This window comes from Lipotes vexillifer, unplaced genomic scaffold (assembly GCF_000442215.2).
Source record: "Lipotes vexillifer unplaced genomic scaffold, Lipotes_vexillifer_v1.1 scaffold291, whole genome shotgun sequence".
In the NCBI taxonomy this organism is placed as follows: Eukaryota; Metazoa; Chordata; class Mammalia; order Artiodactyla; family Lipotidae; genus Lipotes; species Lipotes vexillifer.
The window spans coordinates 1233245-1252331 of record NW_006794559.1 but is presented as its reverse complement, the minus strand read 5'-3'; the positions used below and the strand labels follow the sequence as shown (position 1 = coordinate 1252331).

The 19087-nt window shown below is 43.8% G+C and overlaps 1 protein-coding gene across 1 annotated transcript in view; it reads left to right on the top strand.

Annotated features, from left to right (window-relative positions):
* Window positions 1–19087, top strand: part of DOCK9 (dedicator of cytokinesis 9) — a 176829-nt gene that overhangs the window by 20546 nt on the left and 137196 nt on the right. Inside the window, exon 2 of the mRNA XM_007467228.1 lies at window positions 2919–3035. Within this exon, the coding sequence (XP_007467290.1) occupies window positions 2919–3035 (117 nt within the window). The remainder of the gene's footprint in view (window positions 1–2918; window positions 3036–19087) is intronic.

Sequence of the window (19087 nt, the reverse complement as noted above, 5' to 3'; positions counted from 1 at the left end):
CCCCCCCCCCCAAACCTGCACCCAAGGCTAAGATTCAGGCCTAGGTGGAGGGAGTGTGGCCCTGGTCTCTGGACAGTGGAGAAGTCAGTCTGCTGAGGATCTGCAGGCTAGAGGCTGGGAACCACCTGCTGGGGTGCCTGTGCAACTTCTGGAGGGTGTGCGCCACTGGGTCTCTCCCAGAAAGCCCCCAGTGGCTGCTGGGCTATAGGAACAAAGCAAAAAAACCCAAAAACCGAGGAACAATTCCAGAACACTGGAGCCTGAGAAAAGCCCCTTTCTAAGCAGTGTCCCTGCAGCACCCTCTGCTAACCAGGGCTAACACTGCGGCAGTTTTCTGAGAAAGCAGTCTGACCTTACCCTGTGGCCTGGAGGGAGTGGAGCTGATGCTCTGTGCCGAGGGGCTGGAAGGGGAGGTACCCAGCTGAGGATTCCCCTGGGCCAGCTAGTGCCTGTAGAGGTGCCCAGGGCTGCAAAACTAGGTCACCCTCTCTGGGCTTCGCTGGCTGCAGTCATGTGCTGGACACGACACAGGGCAGGGGGGAGCACAGTGTCTGTTCCATCCTGCAGTCTTTCTCCTTCTGACCTCCTTGTAATGGAAGTTTAGCTGTCAGAATCCTGAGCTCTGTCACTGTAGAAAGCTCTGTGCCTTTTTGGATTTTATTAGGAATATAGTCATGGTTCCTAAAGAAAATGTTACTGATTGTGACGTTGATCCATTTTGCCAACAAGCACCTGTAGATTGATTACTGTATACAACATAACAAACTAAAATAAAGGAAGAAATGATTTAAGTTGAATTAAAATATTTTGGAGAATACTTTTATTTTCTGTGTCAGTTCTTACTTAAAAATAATTGTGTAAATCTTTTATTTGGCCTCTTTTGAATGTAAAAACATTTTAACATTACAAATATTTTAGAGGAAGAAATTACCTACACTTTCACAAGATAGCTTTAATTTTTTTGATTGTGTATATTTTTAATCTCCGTCCATAAACATGTACTATTACCCAATTATAATAATTGTGCACTTGTTTGAGCACTGTGTTTTTTCCTCAGCATATCATGACGTCATGTAGAGTCTACTTAAATCAAGTAATTGAAGTTAAATATGAACATTTTATTCTTATATTAGGCAGAGCAAGCTGACTGCTTCATTAAGAAACTTGAGAACCTCATTGGCATAATACAGTAGATGCTTTAGTTCTTGTTCTCAGGCCATCTCCTGAGTCCACTGCTGGATCCTGTGCATGCTACTGGCAGAGGGGAATAAGGAGAGAACAGGGGAGAGAAGCCATCTCAGCTAGCTTGGGCAGCTGTAATATCAATAGAGTGGGGCTTAAACAACAGATATTTATTTCTCATAGTTCTGGAGACTGAAAAGTCTAAGATCAAGGCACTGGCAGATTCAGTGTTTGGTGAGGGTCCACTTCCTGGTTCATGGATGCTGTCTTCTTGCTGTGCGCTCGCATGGTGGAAGGGACGAGAGAGCTCTTGGAGGTCTCTCTTATAAGGACACTAATCCCATTCATGAGGGTTTCACCCTCATTACCTGATCACCTCCCCAAAGCCTCATTTCCTAATCCTATTATTTTTCAGGATTAGGTTTCAACATATGAGTTTTCAGGGCACAAGCATTCCGTCTATAGCAGAGGCTTTTATGATCCAGGCTTGGCAGCGACCACATCCCTTCCACTCACACACTGTTGGCCAGAAGACAGTCACATGACCACACTAACCATGGGGAGACTGGGAAATGTAGTCCAGTTCTATTTGGAAGGAAAAGAGACAGATTTGGGGAACACAAAGAAGTCTCAGTTACAATTCCTAATTTAGATGGCACATACCCGATGTCTTTAATATATTTATTTATTATCTGTATATGAATTGTCATTTTAATATATAGAGCATTTGTTGAAATTGTGTTATCAGGTGTTTTTTATTAATAGTTTCAAAAATAATCTTGCAGTAATGAATTTATTGATATAATGAATTTACTTCTGATAAGTTGTGTGTGTGTGTGTGTGTGCGTGCGCGCACACACACACACACGCACACGTGTGCCTTTTTAAGCACTTGGCATACTGTGCTATAGTTAGTTGAATATATATCTTTATCCTTGACTTAGCCCAGTTAGTGCCTTGCATGTGGGAAGTGATCACTGAACACTGTGCCAATGACTAAAACTAGATGAGATTTTTACTGAGAATAAGTTTGGAAATAGCTAGAAAAGGCATATTCTCTCTTTTCTTTCCCCAGTTGTTCCTTGCCTCTTTCTTTGGATTAGTGCATGCCAGGGATGATCATCCCTACCCCCTGGGGGTCACCCACAAGCCCTGGTTTAAGTACTTTTTTCCCTTGCTTGCCTGATTTTGGTCCAGCTCACATTTCTCTATGTTTAGGTGTTGCATATGTAAGTGTATAGATAGTTCAGGTTAGACAGGGATATTTTGAGACTCAGAGATGAGTTCCATAGAGCTTTATATAAAATAATGAGCTCTGGGGGTTGCTTTAAGCCCAGGGCCAAGAAGAGATGGTCATGGCTGGAGCTGGTGGCCTTCGTTGCCAGACCATGGCTGGACCTCCAAGCAGGGCAGTTCTGGCAAAGCTTAAGGCTTAGAAGGGGACTGATCTAGCCAGGGGTGACCCAAGACGTGACTGGAAGTTCCACCAGACTCCATAGCCTCCTTTGTGTTTAAATAACCAAACAAGCATGAGGACCGTGAAGTGTTTTCTCCTTTGAAGACAACTTGTTTCTCTTGTTTCGGAGTCTTCCTGATAGCAAAACTGATACCCTCTCATTGTAGAAAAGTTGGAAAGTACAAAAACATGTAGAGTAGGATGTATGAAGTTCTTTAGTCTTAAGAAGTTACTTTTATCTTATAAGAGTGTTCCAATTGCTTATCTTTTCACCTGCTAGGCCAAACCAAAGCTGATTGAGCCACTCGACTATGAAAATGTCATTGTCCAGAAGAAGACACAGATCCTGAACGACTGTTTAAGGGAGATGCTGCTCTTCCCTTATGATGACTTTCAGGTAGGTAACTTCTAAGTGTCTGTAAGTAGAGCCGTGTGGAATTATTTTTGCATATATATGTGTATATATGTGGGTGTATGTGTGTACACACGCAGATCTGAATATATGTTACATATGTATATGTATACATATATGTGTGTATATGTATGTACATGCATACATGCATGCACATATGCATAAACACACATACGTATATGACACAAATATTTTTTCAAGTGTGTATCTTTTATCTTGAATAGAAGTGCTATACTCTGGGCTAATTCTGTAGACACAAGTGCCTCCTATGTCTTAGGAAATTTGTTTGAAGAGGTATTTAGGGGTTTTGCCAAGTGCCTTAGAGTCTTAAGGATGGGATTTGCTCGGAAGCAGTGGAGGATTTTGCCATGCATCCTTTTAGAATGTCACTTTGGGAGACTGCCTTGAGAGAGGCCCTGAACTGTGTGTGGGCTCATAGAGAAGAGTTTGGGGGTTCTGACATCAAGGAATGTCCTAACATTTACCTCACTGATGCAGTGACGGGTGCTGTTTCTGGAAGCTCAGTAGCTGCCAGCAGGGGACTCAGCACAGCTTCTGCTGTGAGCTGCTCTAGATTGTTGCTTGAAGCCTTTCAGACTATGGCCTGTGGCTGAGTGACCCACAAGAGCTTTGAGCCACTGAGGAGTGATAGAACCCCAGTACCGTTAGATGCCTGGCAACCTGGAGTCATCTTTGTCTACTGGAGATTCCAGTTATTGCCCTTGATCTCCTGGGACTTAATCTTGGCACTTCCTTCTTCTCTGCCTGATGCTGTTACCATCCAAGACCTGTCTTTTGTGAATTAAACTGCCTTGTTGTTTAATTTTAAAAACTAGTACATACATGTAACAAACAAACAGGCACTATAGAAACACTTGACATTAAAAGCCTCCCCTACCACCTTCTTTTTAATCCCACTCCCCAGAACATAACCTGCTATATATACAGTTCTTTATGTACCGAATTGTCTTTAGAAATTTCCATGTTAATAACAATTGTTAAATTATATTCCTTGAAGTTTTTTTTTTCCCACCAAATTTAAAAGCTTCCAGTTTACAACAAAGGTGAGAATTTTCACAGATGTTCACTTTTTCTAACTGTGGGTAAAATGATTATTCTTTAGTTCTTTCCTGAAAAATAAGGAATGCCACAGAAATGAAATTGACTATTAGTGGGATGCTGCTGCCAAAGTACATTCTGCTCATAAATGGTTTCAGATCACGCCCCCAAATATGATGCCTTGAAAACTTCATTACAAGAGTAGATTACCTAGCTAAGGGATGAATAAATGGAAACCTCAGAATGATGCCTTTTGTTAGCATCATTTGTTAGCATGAGAAGTTAAATCAGATGATTACAAATTATACTCCATGTTGACGTATTTTTCCTGTAGTGTGCTCTGAGGAAGCTAAAGATTATCTCAAGTTTCTCTGAGCGTGAAGTATGTATTCTTCTTGGTATCAGTTAGAGTAACAAAGTTATTTCGAGTTTTGCAGCCTGGAATTCAAAATTGTATTTGCAAACCTGAGATAAAATTGCTTAAGAAGCAAACAAACCACAGAAATGATATACACTTAATTTAATTTCATCTTTTATCTCACAGACAAGGAACCTGGATGTTTAAGCATTTGTAGAAACAGATGATTGAAACTTTGAGAAAAACTCCTTTGTCCCTTTTGCCTATAACGACTTCTCTGGGGACACCAGACAAATATTCTAGGAACGGCAAAGAACTCACTGACATTCTGCTGGCCAAGATTGAATGAACAGTGTTAAGTTCTGTTTGGGGGAAGTTTTTTCAAAGATTAAGGAGCTTGAATTTCAGCTTTCATCCCCATCACAGTAATTGTGATGGGGCACGATGAAGTTTGGATAGTTTTTTTTTTTCTAGGAGACTCTTTTTTTTTTTTTTTTTTTTAATTTTATTTATTTATTTATGGTTGTGTTGGGTCTTCGTTTCTGTGCGAGGGCTTTCTCCAGTTGCGGCAAGTGGGGGCCACTCCTCATCGCGGTGCGCGGGCCTCTCACTATCTCGGCCTCTCTTGTTGTGGAGCACAGGCTCCAGACGCGCAGGCTCAGTAATTATGGCTCACGGGGCTAGTTGCTCCGCGGCATGTGGGATCCTCCCAGACCAGGGCTCGAACCTGTGTCCCCTGCATTGGCAGGTGGACTCTCAACCACTGCGCCACCAGGGAAGCCCTAGGAGACTCTTGTATTCTAATCCAGTAAGGTTATATGCTTTCTTGCTAAATTGTCTTGATGATTTTAATAACTGTCTAGTTAGTGGAATGAGCCAAATGTCTTAGTGATGTCACAGATTCCTTCTGTCTGTCCCTGCATTTTTAGGCAGAATGGGAGCAGAGTTATTCTTGTATTATTAGAGGCGGAGTATGGAAAAATGGTAGCAAGTTGGTTAGGAAATGGGTCAGATAGTGAGCAAAATGCATAGTGGGGTTGATTTGCAATCCTATACTTACTAGTTAAACAATATTAGTTACCTGTTAAGATAATAGAATTTGGTGTGAAGTCCTGTCAACTATATTCAAAACGACAATTTACTAAACTATAGGTGTGCATAGCGATGATACATTTGTACAGGTCACAAGTAGGCCTGTGTTGGTATTGGTCAGCCCCTAAGAATGTCTGAGTTCTCGGAAAATGAGCCTTATGGAGATAAGGTTTGTTGTTGGGTGTACTTGTCTAAGGTGGGAGAAGAGTGTTGAAAACAAAAAAACCCGAGAGACAGAAAGTCAATGTGAATTTTAAAAAGGCCAAAGGACAGTTCTCAGCTGTCAGAATATTTATGAAGTGAAGTTTTATCTTCCAAGATTGGAGTAGGATTACCGTGGCTCATATAGACTACGCTTGTTTTTTTTCAGAATCAGACCCTGGCGTTTTGGGGTCGTTCTGTTCTGTCTCTGCCCTGGCTTTATGGTTCTCCTTCCTGGCAGTATCTTCTGTTCTTTCCCATCCTTCTAGAACCTTCTCACCCTTTGAGGCCACTTCAAATCCCCTGTCTTCTAAAGTTGTTCAAGTCCACAGTAATTTTTTTCCCCATTCTCTTAGTTCCTCTAATACTTAGTGTCTACATTGTTACATGAATACCTAAGGGCATTGTCTAGAGCTTTTCAGTAATGGCTTCTCACGGTTTTTGTCTTCAAGTGTCCCCACTCGTGCTGTGGCCCTGAGGACAGGGCTGTGCTGGTGCCTCTGTCACCTGCCTCCCCACCCATCCACCTCCACATCCACATGACCTGCACGCTGGATGCCAGGCTTGGGTGCTCCTGGCTTCGTATAAAATCTGTAAAGTTATTATGAACATTAATTAGCTAGTTTTCTTTGATTCATGAAGTGACTATGAATACCAGTGAGCACATGTGGAAATGCCAGTGACTAGAATTGTAAAACTTTTTGCTGAGCCAATGATTTGGTTTGGTGGAAAATTAGGTAATTTTTGAAATAAAAATAAAATGGGGGCTTCCCTGGTGGCACAGTGGTTGAGAGTCCGCCTGCCGATGCAGGAGACATGGGTTCGTGCCCCGGTCCGGGAAGATCCCACGTGCCGCGGAGCGGCTGGGCCCGTGAGCCATGGCCGCTGAGCCTGCGCGTCCGGAGCCTGTGCTCCGCAGCGGGAGAGGCCACAACAGTGAGAGGCCCGCGTACCGCAAAAAAATAAAAATAAAAAAATAAAATGGAAGCAAAACAGAGTCATAAAAGGAGCACACTTTCTGGTGACTAATGGACCTTTATTGTTCTTCAAGTTTTGTGGCCTCTTCAAGTTTACTTGGCAAAACTCTAAGAACTTACTTTTCTGTGGGTAAATAATAGGTAAACTTTAACAGGCAATTAGGCAGAGATGATAACCTTTAAGATTAGAATGTTTTAGATCAAGAAAGGTAAGTTGAGGGACTTCCCTGGTGGTCCAATGGTTAAGACTCCGCACTTCCAATGCAGGGGGCATGGGTTCGATCCCTGGTTGGGGAACTGAGATCCCACATGCTGTGTGGTGAGGCCAAAAAAAAAAGAAAAAAGAAAGGCAAGTTGACTAATTGCTTAAGAAATGACAGATCTAAACATAACTGTAAATAATGCCCAGGGCTCCTCCCTTTCCTGTCAGAGACACAGAATTCGATGTGAGTCTGGCCGTTGATTTCCAATCAAGGTTCTCCTCTTCAGGTGGAAGCCTTTTACTGAATGATACTGTTGGTGGTGACATTCTTAACTGCTGGCATCAATCCACTGAATCTGTAGCTGGCTTTTGAGCTCCTTGTATCCTGACTTGTTACACAGCTCACTAATGTTTGTGCAATTTTATAAAGTGACAGAATATGGAAAAGGTAGTAAACAGTAAAAAAGGATGTTGGGAGGCAATTTATGGATACCATTTATATTTCACAAACATTAGACTTTGGTGTCTGATATAAACTAACAAGGCATAGAGTTTGTATGAAAGAAATAAAGAGAGAATGTCATATTCCACTTCTGGGGATATACCCAAAAGAATTGAAAGCAGAGACTCAAAGAGATACTTGTACATCCATGTTCCTAATGGGATTATTCACAATAGCCCAAAGGAAGAAAAAACTCAAGTGTCCATCAGTGGGTAAATGGATAAACAAATTGTGTATATGCACAATGGAATATTATTCAGCCTTAAAAAGGAAGTTCTGATACATGCTGCAACATGGATGAACTTGGAGGACATTATGCTAATTGAAATGAGTCAAAAAAGGACAAATATTGTACGATTCCACTTGCATGAGATACCTAGAATAGTCAAATTTATCCAGACAGAAAGTGGAATGGTGGTTGCCAGGAGATGGAGGAGCGGGGATGGAGAGTTAATTATTTAATGGCTACAGATTTCACTTTTGCAAGATGAAAAGAGTTCTATGCATGGATGGTGGTGACCGCTGTACAGTAAGGAGGATATTCTTAACGCTACTGAATTGTACTCTTAAAAATGGTTGACATGTAAATTTTATCTTATGGACATTATACCACAATGAAGAAAAAAGAGCGGGATGTTACGGGTTTTCTGTGCTGTACAGACGTGAAATTGTTGTCTTCCTGGAAGTTGTATGAGAAGTCGGGGCAAGGAGTGTCTCTCAGGTGTTCTTCCTATTGCCATTTCATGGTGTATCATCAGTGTCAAATCTCTTTAGCAAGAGAATTTAAAAGATGGGAAAATTATTAATAATTGGCAACTCTAGAAATTTTCACTTTTGGAAAAGTTTAGATACAGGAGAATCCTACAGTGTTCTCAGCATTGTATCGAAAAATGTGGTCAATCCATTTCCCTTTAAATAACATCCTGATTTTTATTTTTCTTCTGTTTCTTTTCCTCTTCTGCTTACATGAGACTGATAATGATCTACAAACCACTGACCTGAAAAGGAAACCAGGCCCCGCTACTTACAAAGGGGCTGGAAGTCCCTCATCTCATTTCCCATCTGTCCTTTTGAAAAGAAAGAATTTTTTTTTTTTCCACAGTGTTTTGTCCTTGCTTTTTATTATATGCTGCCAAAAAATAATCTCAATACTTTGTTTTGGGCTTTTTATTGGAAAGTGTTCTTTTGATAAAGTTCCTCAAAATTTTTATCTGTCTGCATTCAGTGGCCAACAATGTCAGTTTCTGTGAACATTGTGGGTTTTGGCTTATTAGTTCATGTCTAGGATTGAACCTACCTGAAAAATCTGGATAAATAATGTTTCCAAATTGACGTTGTCCAGACCTTCAGGAGATGAGAATTTTAATTCCAGGTCAAGAATTCTACCTTTTACAGAAAACAGTGACAGGTCATTTTTTTTTTCTTTTATCATCAAGTGTGTCTTAAAAAGAAAAGCTTATTTTTTGGATAGCACGGATCAGCTGAGTTGAAGAGTGTATTTATTTAGCATATAGTTTAGAGTTATACTCTTTGTGCAAAGAGCTCAGACAGGGTTCCTGCTTTCGAATTGCTCAAAACTTAGGAGAGGAGATATTGAATTAATATTAATAATAAGAAGGAGAATGTGACCACTGTCATGACAGATTGAATCCCATGGGAATTTATTCTTGGAACATTGAGATAGTGGGACGTCCAGGTGCTGAGCCCTTAAAGTGGTTGGAAATGCAGTCCAGCCTAAGAGAGAAGCCAGGGTTATCAGTCTGGGCTCACCCGCAGAAATGTGAGACAGCGGCCACAGGGACCGAGAGCATGAGAGTGTCCTCCAGGGGACTGAATCTTGGGGAACACCTTCACCTAGGAGGAAGCGGGGGTGGGAATCAGATACAGAAAGTGGGAAAAGGACCAGGAAACTGTGGGGCCCTGGAAGGGAGTGAGAGGCGTCTTGAAGAAGGCAGGCAAAAAGAGCAGAGACCGTCAGGCGCTCCTGCCACTGGCGTGGGAGAATGCTCCTTGGAGTTGATAGCTAGGGCGTCATTGCCTATGACGGTCGTTTCTTGCCGGGGCTGAAGAAGTGAGTGCGTGGGGCACAGAGGTTAGCGTTAAATGGTAGCAGAGAGAAGGGATTGTGGTAAGTCAGAGCAATAACAGGAGGTTTTATCAGGACTGAGAGAATGAGCTAGGAAGGGAAGTCCAGGAATGAGGAAGAGATTGAAGATGCAAGCTGTGGGGGTGCGTTTTAAAGCAAGGCTCTTTAGGGGGCCCTGTGGGGATGGAATGAAGGGTCTCTGCAGGAAGAGTTCAGGAAGGAGAGAGAGCTCTGTCTCTGAATGGGAAGGAGAGGATTGGGTATTTGAGAAATTTAGAGGCGGATTGGGCTGAGGGAGCTAATGTTAGGTTGGCCCAGGTGAAGAGCAGCCTGGGGGCGAATCAGGAGGGTTTGGAAAGCAGGCTACGGGGCTTGGGATGGGGAGGGCGTAACAGTAAGAGTCATCAGTCAGTACCCCCACTGCTGAAACCGTGGCCACCGCCCTCGTCCCTTCTTACCTTGGTTAATCCTATCAGGTCTTCCAGATCCTATCCTTGCCCTTCCTCCTGTCTATGCTAACAGAGTAGCCAAAGTGATCTTTTAAAAACTAAGTTTCAAGGTAGGTCCGATGACCTCACTCAGGGAAGTCTTACCGGGGCCGTGCTCTTGTCCACCGCACCTCTCTGACCAGTCGCCTCCCCAGTCTCTGCTGCAACCAGACTGGCCTCCGTGGGGCTCCTCTGTCACTCCAGGCAGCCTCCTGCCCCAGGGCCTCTTCTCAGGCTGTTCCTCTTCCCGGAGAGTTCTTTATCCAGCTCTCACTCACCCACTGCAGGCCTTTCTCCAGTTCTTTCTTCTCCGTGAGGCCCTTGCCTGCTGCCATGCCCTTCACCCTCTTGGCGTTCCAGGTCCTCTTTACCTCGCTCTGCTTTCTTTCTTCCTCAGCCTATCACTTACCTGCTTCTAAGATACTCACATGTTTATTGTTTATTCATGTGAACCCCGTGAGGGTGGGGATCTCAGTCGTATTCACTGATGTTTCCTGAGCACACAGGACACATGGCACAGAGTAGGAATTCAAGAAATACTCATTGAATGGAAGGAGTGAGTGAGAGAAAGAGAGAATGAGAATGTATGAATCACCAACCAAGAGCGGGGTCCTTCCACCTAAGATTTTGATGAAATCAGCCTTGCTGGGAATGTTAACAGCTTAAGAAGAGAGAAAAGAAAACAAAGGATGGGGGTTCAGATGGCAAAGGGGTGGGCGTGTAGCTGCCGGACCCAAGAACGCGGAAGCTGAGTCCTCAGGGCTCTCGGCTGCTGGGGACTGTTCAGAGGTGGATGATGGAGGGGGAGGAGAGGACACGGGAGGACCCTGAGGATGAACAAGCAGAAGTGCCTGGTGTGGGGGAGCTGGAGGGATGGAAGGTGGTGCTGGGGGAAGGGGCGTTGCCGTGTGTGTGATCCCACAGGTGGAGTGCTGGGTAGGCAGCGTGGAGTGTGGGCGACTGTGGAGGGCCCACAGGAAAGGTGAACTGACATGTGTGAGCACTGAATAATAGTTGCATAGAAATTCAGAAGATTAATAGATGTGAAAATGTTCAGCCCAACTCCCGGGTCTAATGAATTTAAATGACATATAAAATCAAACTGAAATAAGAAGTAAGTTATGGGTATAGCTCCTCAAATGACTATTTTGAACATTTAATCTAAGCTTGACATGGATCCTTAGGCCCTTGGAAGGTATATATTGTAACCTTTCTTGTTAGAAATGCAGCAGGAAAAGAAGTGATTTAGGAACCTTGGTCATTATTATTACCTTTTGTTCCTTAATTTGTTAAAGCCTTTGTGTTCAGCTCACCCACTTTAAAGGAATATCAGCCTTGGAAGTATGCCAATTCAGTGTTCCTTTGGTGAAGGGGAAAATTGCTTTTGAAAAACAGCTTCTATATCAGATTCTCAATCAGAAAATACAGAAATATACTGAAGAACCATAATTAACTTTGATTTGCGCCATCCTTTCTAAATGAAGGTAGCAGCCTTGTAGGGTAGGAGGACAATCTGGCCGTAACCAGCGAGGTTCAGCTGATGTAGCACCCAGGTGGGTACTCTGGTCTTCCTCACTGCCCACGGGTGTACCTCTGGGTCCCTGTGCTCTGTGCAAGCAGAGGAGGCCCGTTCTTCAGTGGAGGGTGGCCCATGCCATGCTCCATGGGATGCAACTCTAGGGGACATGATTGATGCGCGTTCTTTGTTCTCCTAGGGAGCTGGGGCGTTCATACAGAATGCCGTGTGATGGTGCCCCAGCAGCTGAGCACCTCAGGGAGCTGCGGTGCCTTTTGTGAACACCATTAGAGGAAAAACTTGTCAGGTTGATTTCTATGTTTACTAGCACTTTAGACATTTTCTTCATTTTTCCTCAAGACAGCCTGGTGAGGGAGGTAGCCCCCACCCCCACCCCCCGCCATACCGGCGATGTATGGCATGATTTTTGTTAGAAACACCATGCAGTGCTTAGGAAAACTTATGATCAAGTGGGGAGTTGAGATTACCTACATAAATAACTAGATGAAATAAAACACACACACAAAATATTACCTTCATAAGTGAATCTAAGATTTTATTCTCTTCTCAGGTAGAATAAAAGATACTGGATGAGTCTAGTACTCCATTACTGTATGCATGTTTTCCCCATATCAGGTCACATTTTCTTTCTTTCCTCCCTCCCTCCCTTCTCTCTCACTCACTCTCTTTCTTTCTTTCTTTTACAGATTTTTTTTGCCTTTTAAAAATAACGTTTGCTCACATTTTAAATAGGTCTGAGAGACCTGTGAAGGTTCTACAGTGAGTGGAATTGGATAAGCACAGACCTCATGTGTAACCAGTGAGGGGTAGAAGGACACTTTTATCTATGTGATTCATGTATATGTCTTAGGTTATTAAACACTACTCACAGGCATTGACAGAGGAAGATTTGAGCCAAGATGAAATCTTAAGACAGTGCAAGCAGTGGAGATTTATTTATACCATATCTCTAGCATTCACTGAAAATCATTCTTTATTATGGTTATTTGACTTTATTATAACTTTAAGACTTTATTATTTTCTCCCCAAATAGAAAATAAAACCTCTATGAGAGTGGCAAACCATAGTTGTTGGTTTTTTATTATAAACCATAGCTTTTTGAAAATTCACCTTTGCATTTGTGATGTTCCTATAACAGTGCTTAATTCGTGGTAAGCATTTAATATGTTTTGAGTAAGTGGATGGATTTGAGACCTCGGCACCAGCTGCCTTTGTGGTCGTAAGGGCACAGCTCAAGGTGGTGGGTCAAGGGAGCAGAAGAGAGGGAGACATGTTTGCATGCAAAAACAAAACTCAGAAGTCCTTCAAATAAAAGAAAACCTGGGTTTTGGCCTCAGAATCATCAGATGCCATTTAGCGTATTACTAGGCACACACTCTGTGGTTCCTACAACCTGAATGGGTCCTGCTGTGTCCATACCTCTGCCTTTTCCTACCAGGGTTGCCTGGCAGAACCTGGGCCCTGCCGAGTGTCCTGTGTGGGTTTGATGGACCTTGCATCAGCAGCACCCTTCGAGTGTGTGCCTGAGATCCAGTGAGGACAAATTGAGGGAGTTCCGTGAAGTCCCCTGATGTCAGAAGTCCTCCAATCAGGACTTGCCCATCTGCTTAGTATTTTATCCGCAAAGCATAACCTCTGCTCCACTGTGTTTAAGATAGGACTTTGCCTGGCGTCCCAGGCTTTGAAGGGCTGCTCTGAGCAGACTGTCCTGGTGGTGCTGGTAAATGCGCAGAGGGGCTTGTGTGAAATTATCCCTGATGCACGAGCGAGGCCTTACGTGTGAATGAAGGCGTGTGCCTCCCTAAGCCAAGTCCTGAAAGGAAACTTCATTGGGATATTGGAAGTATATAAATAATGGACATGTTTTAACGTGAAGCATATTCACTATTCACTACGCTAGGTATTCGCACAAAGGTATGGTCTTTTTAACAACTGAAATTGCATTCTAAGGAAGACATAGAGAACCATACACAGACAACTAGAAAATGAAAGAAGCTACACTTGCCTACCCCTTCCTCAAAGCTCTGTTACCGAATAGAATGGTAGTTGTTCTAGACACTAGGGTAGTGGCAAGACCTGAGATGTAGTCATCTGGGTCTAGATTTTAGCCCCAGGTCTGTCTGTCACTAATCTGGGTATTTCAGTAAGCCATAAACCTTCCTAAAATTCACCTTTCCTTTTTTTTTTTTTTTTTTTTTTTTAAATGATGCTCCCATGTAAATTCACCTTTCTTAACCTGTAATTCAGAGATAACATTTACCCTAAAATTGGGGTTCTCATTAGATGTGTGAGAATCCAAAGAGATACCACCATTCAAGGAAGCTCTTGGTACACACTGGCTGATGTCCGCCAGGTAGCAGGGAGGGAGCTGAGTGCTCAGGATGCTTAGTCGAGTCTCCTTCCTCTCCTCTAGGTAACATCATTTTATTTGTGAGGATGGCAGTTTTTAGTTGCAAAGTCATATGATGTGGAGCAGGCTGAGCCCCTTACTCATGGGGAAGCTGGACCTGCCACGTGTCCACTCAGGTGGCTGCAAGGCCTCTCCTCGTTTTCTGGATAGCCAGCCCCATCCTCACTTCTGCAGTGATACTTAAGTGATTAGAGGGACTTGCCTGCTGGCGCAGCGGTTAAGAATCCGCCTGCCAATGCAGGGGACACGGGTTTGAGCCCTGGTCCGGGAAGATCCCACATGCTGCGGAGCAACGAAGCCCGTGCGCCACAACTACTGAGCCTGCGCTCTAGAGCCCACGAGCCACAACTGCTGAGCCCACGTGCCACAACTTCTGAAGCCTGCGCACCTAGAGCCCATGCTCCACAACAAGAGAAGCCACCGCGACGAGAAGCTCACGCACTGTGACGAAGAGTAGCCCCCGCTCGCTGCAACTAGAGAAAGTCCGCGCGCAGCAATGAAGACCCAACGCAGCCAAAAATAAATAAATTTACTTTTACGAAAAAGAAACCAGCTTCCCTGTAATACCAAACACCTCCCGCCCCCCAATTGATGAGTCTGGTCATTGAGAGTTTTGAACATTTAACTTATTTAGTTATAATTTACTGCATTTGACCAAGCTGTTATGTAATACATAATTTGGAGGGTTTTCAAGGTAGCAGAATGAAATTTTTATGACTATCAATGGTCTACTGACATTTTTAAATGTACATATATGACACTTTAGGAAACAGGACACTATGCAGTGACAGAGCTACCTGATGTCTCACCAGTTGCTAAGACACTGTCTCATTCGGAGCCCCAAGTGATTCCATTTAAAAGTCCCGACTGCCCATTCATTCAGACATTCAGGTTAGGCCAGACGTTATGTAAGGGTGTTGGAGAAGCAAAGATGGCTAGCACAGTCTGAGGTTCTTGAGTCTGGTGGGCGATGCAGCAAGGTTTCTGAGTAATTTCCACAGAACTGCGTGTGTGCCGTGTGCTGCAGGAGGGGGGAGTGAGCAGCCCCGCAGAGCCAGGCGCAGGGGCTGCTACGTTAGGGAGCCAGAAGTAGCCCGCGTGCTGGAGGGTCAGAGACGGGCAGGAGAGGAGTCCCGAGAAGTCAGTACCGCGGGTCACCAAAGGTCAGGTCATGCTGAGGAGTCTGGACTTTATTCTCATGGCAGTGGTGGTGGGGGTCCTTGAAAGAATTCAAGCTGAGGCATGACGCTATTGATAAAGAGTTTCAGAAAGATGACTGGCAGCTGTGCAGAGGGCTGGTTGAGGGAAGGCAGACATCCCCGTCAGGGAGGGTGCCACACTGAGGTTCACACAAGAGCCCCCTAAATCGGTGCATTGTCATGGGGATGTACAGCAAGGAAAGTCCTTGACGTCACAGGGTGATGCTGTTGAGGGAAGAGAGAGAGACAGTTAAAGGTGGAAACCTGGGCACCGGGCAGGGGCTAGTGAAGAGGAGTTGTCAGAGAGAGGCAGAGAGATGTCCGTTTCTCTGCCCATATTAGGCTCCGTCCTTGTATTGTTTTAGTTTCTCGGGAGTTGTTTTTTATTAAGTCCCTCCAGAAACCTAAGTGGACATCTTTCTCTGGACCCTTGTCTTGTCCCATGCCTTGTTTATTTTCTTGATTATTAGTGCATTAAACATTGAGAATCCTCAGGAAACCGCTTCGCTGGAAATGGACTTGTCTGATCTTCATGGAACACTGTGGGTCTGATCTCTGCAGTGAGATGCGGGGAACGCCCTGTGTGGATTTCAGTATCCAGCCTAGCTTGGAACTGAATCCTCTCAAAAGCTAGTCATCTGCTCTGAAACAAATGCATCTGCCAGATATTTGGAAAAGTTCCATTACTGCTGTGCTCAGTAAGTTGCAGCTAAGTTCCCAGCCTTGTCTAAAGTGAGGTTTAATACTGCGCAGGATACAAAACGTTTAATGTACGGACATGCATCCAAGGGGGTATTTCCAGCAGATTCAGAGGGACCTAGAGACAGAGGGAGGAGGTGTTGAGAGCCATCTTTCTAGCAGGGAGCAGTTGAAAATCCACTTGGCGCAGTTGAGCACAATATAAATTCAACCCAGGGCTTACTCTTTAGCTAGGGAGATGGGCCATGCCCGCCTGAGAGCTCAGTCTTACCCAGACCACCTGGGCTTTGATTTCTGCCACATCCGCTTGCCTCCCTTCACTGCGCCTTGGCCCCTCCTACCCTCACTCCCCAGGCCTCAAGGCCCATCTTAGAGGTAAGATGGCAGGAGCATAGGAATCCCTTCTCTCTCTCTGTTCTGCAGCCATACCTACTGACCGATTACTGAGGAGAACCCTCTTCACCTCTTCTGTGTCTCAGGTGGTGCACTTTGGCCTCGCCTTCCTTCGGAGTTGTTCTGCTTAGGACACCCGAGGAGCAGCCACCTCTGAGCTCGCACCCCCTCCTGGGCTGCCCGTGATGTTTGTTTTCTGTCTGAGGGCGGACACTCCCTGCCCCGTGCTCCTTAGGAGAGATGGGGAGAGTCCTTGTAGATCCGCACAGCTGGCTCAGGTTACAGCCCACCCACTTCTCTGGGATATTGTCTCCAGCTCATTGTTCCTGTGTCCCAGGGGAAGGGTGGGCCTTTTGTTTCAATGTCTGAATTGTAAGTCCTATAAAATATGATATTTTAGACACCCAGTAGATATGCATACTTCCCACCAGGAATTAAGAGGGTTGTTTTGTTATAGTTTAATGCTCATTGTCAAGTGATTAATAAGAAAAACCTGGTGCCTTATGAGTTGAGAGGATTAGAAAAATAAAGAAATGATGACACAAAAGAACATCTTCATTAATACTAACGCCTGTATTTAAGTCTACACAGTGAATCTTCCCTCCTTTTAATCCAATTCCTTTCATAAAAACACATTAAAACAATTCCTTTCATTAAAAAAGTAAGTGGGGTAATATGACTATAAATCAAAAAAGATACAGCGTATTCATCTTTTTTCTGGATGTCTTTTAAGTTTTTAGTTTCTCACAAAGCAATTCGTAGCACTCATAATAAACCACTTGTGAGAGAGAGACTTAGAATTCCATGGAACTATGGAGTTTTTAAACTACAAAGAAAACCTAGAGATCCTAGAAAATTCTGGATTTGGAAAGTTAAAACTTTCCTCCAAGATTACACAGCTAATTAGAGGCAGAGCTCAGATGAGAACTCAGGTTTCCTGGCTCTCAAGTCCAACCTCTTTCCAAGATCACTTCTCAAATTCTTCCATAGGAAAAGTTTAATTAAATTATGTGCTTCACATTGCTTGTGGTTTGAAACATGAGCTTCTTGGTATCCCAGCCTCAGTGGGGTCAAGGTAGTGTGTTAGCCAGCACCCTACGGAGGAAAGACAGAGCCCTGGCCAGGTTGCGGGCAGGAAGTTCATTAGTAAGAGGGATTCCAAGTTAAAGCTAAAGAAACAGGGCCACAGCAGGCCATCAGGGAAGAACAGTGAGTGGTGAAGAAGAGGGGCAGGAAATGCCCGGAAGCCCCCGGGGCTGTGCCCAGGTGAGGAAACGTGATACCTCTGTATGTTCCCTTTAGGGACCCTGCTTCCCTGGGCTGAGCATCCCACATTCCTGATTACGGCTCATAGCCATTAAAGTGACCCCAGTTTTTGGAGGGAATCATTTCAACCAAGCGGAAAAAAAACGTTTTTAAAATAAAAAAGGCTCTATTTGAAATTTGTCATCCTAACTAGACTTGGAGATAGTCGTAAATTGTACCCTTTATATTCGGATCTGGGGGCACCTCTGCATTTCATCACTTCATTCCATTAAAAAAAATAGTCCCATAAAGATTGGCCTAGGCTCTCAGGTGTCCACGCATCATTATATAAGTCGTTTAGAAGAGGACTTCACCTTTTTCTCCTCCTTTTGCAGTCCTAAGTTACCTTTTCAATCAGTCCTAAAATTTTGTGGAAGGCCTCATAAGACTCCCGCCCATACTTGGCCAAGGTAATTAAGGATTTCTGTGCGTCAAGCACTGCCAGTGTTTAACCTAAGAAACAATATTGAGTGAAAATAATTGAATCTGTTATAGTTGCTAGAAGAAGGCTTTTATTTTTATTTTTTTGTGGTACGCGGGCCTCTCACTGCTGTGGCCTCTCCCGTTGCGGAGCACAGGCTCCGGACGCGCAGGCTCAGCGGCCATGGCTCACGGGCCCAGCCGCTCCACGGCATGTGGGATCTTCCCGGACCGGGGCACGAGCCCGCATCCCCTAGCATCGGCAGGCGGACTCTCAACCACTGCGCCACCAGGGAAGCTGGGCTTTAAATTGTATTTTGTATTGTGAGATTTGTATCCCAAAGGATGTTTGAGATGCTAGCTATGTTTAGATTTAATTTTCAGATCTTATCACACTTCATAGTGTGTACTGTTTTTTTCCCCCTACCCCTTGCAGATGTACAGCTTTTTTAGTAGAATGGAAATAATTTATTTCCAAACAAAGGGATGGGACTGATGTTCTTTGAATGTCCGCCTTGATGATGATTTATATAAGGTGGACATAGACCCATCTTTTAGCAGGAATATAATTTTAGTTAATAGGAAAGTAGGAAAGAATACCACAACCATGAAAAAGAAAATTAAGCTCATCTTTGAGGAGAGTTTTAGTGTTCATTGAGTATAAATCTGCAGGTATTGATTTGGACTCTGTTATCAGCCAGATAAATAAAACTACAGAAATTTAATGTGAATCGTTTTGACATACAGTAGACTATTACCTGAATGTGACTTTTAATACATAAAATATATGGAGAAGTTAAACAAACCAGAATACCATTTAATAATATGTATTGAGAACTAGAATTAATAAGCAGATCAGAATACATTCATTGGCTGTGTGTTCTCTGATTAGGAGAGTCGAAATGGGAATTATAATAAACAAGTGGGTTGGTGAGGCTAAACTCAAAGCAGAGGGAACAAAAGGAAAGACCTTGGCAACTGGTGACATCAAACAGTGACTCCTCATTGGAGCCAAGTCCAGGAGTCCCCCAGTGGGTCACAGCCTGATGGATCCCAGCCTTTCCTATTAAATGGTGACAAAGACATTGACAAAATTGCTTTGGTCATAC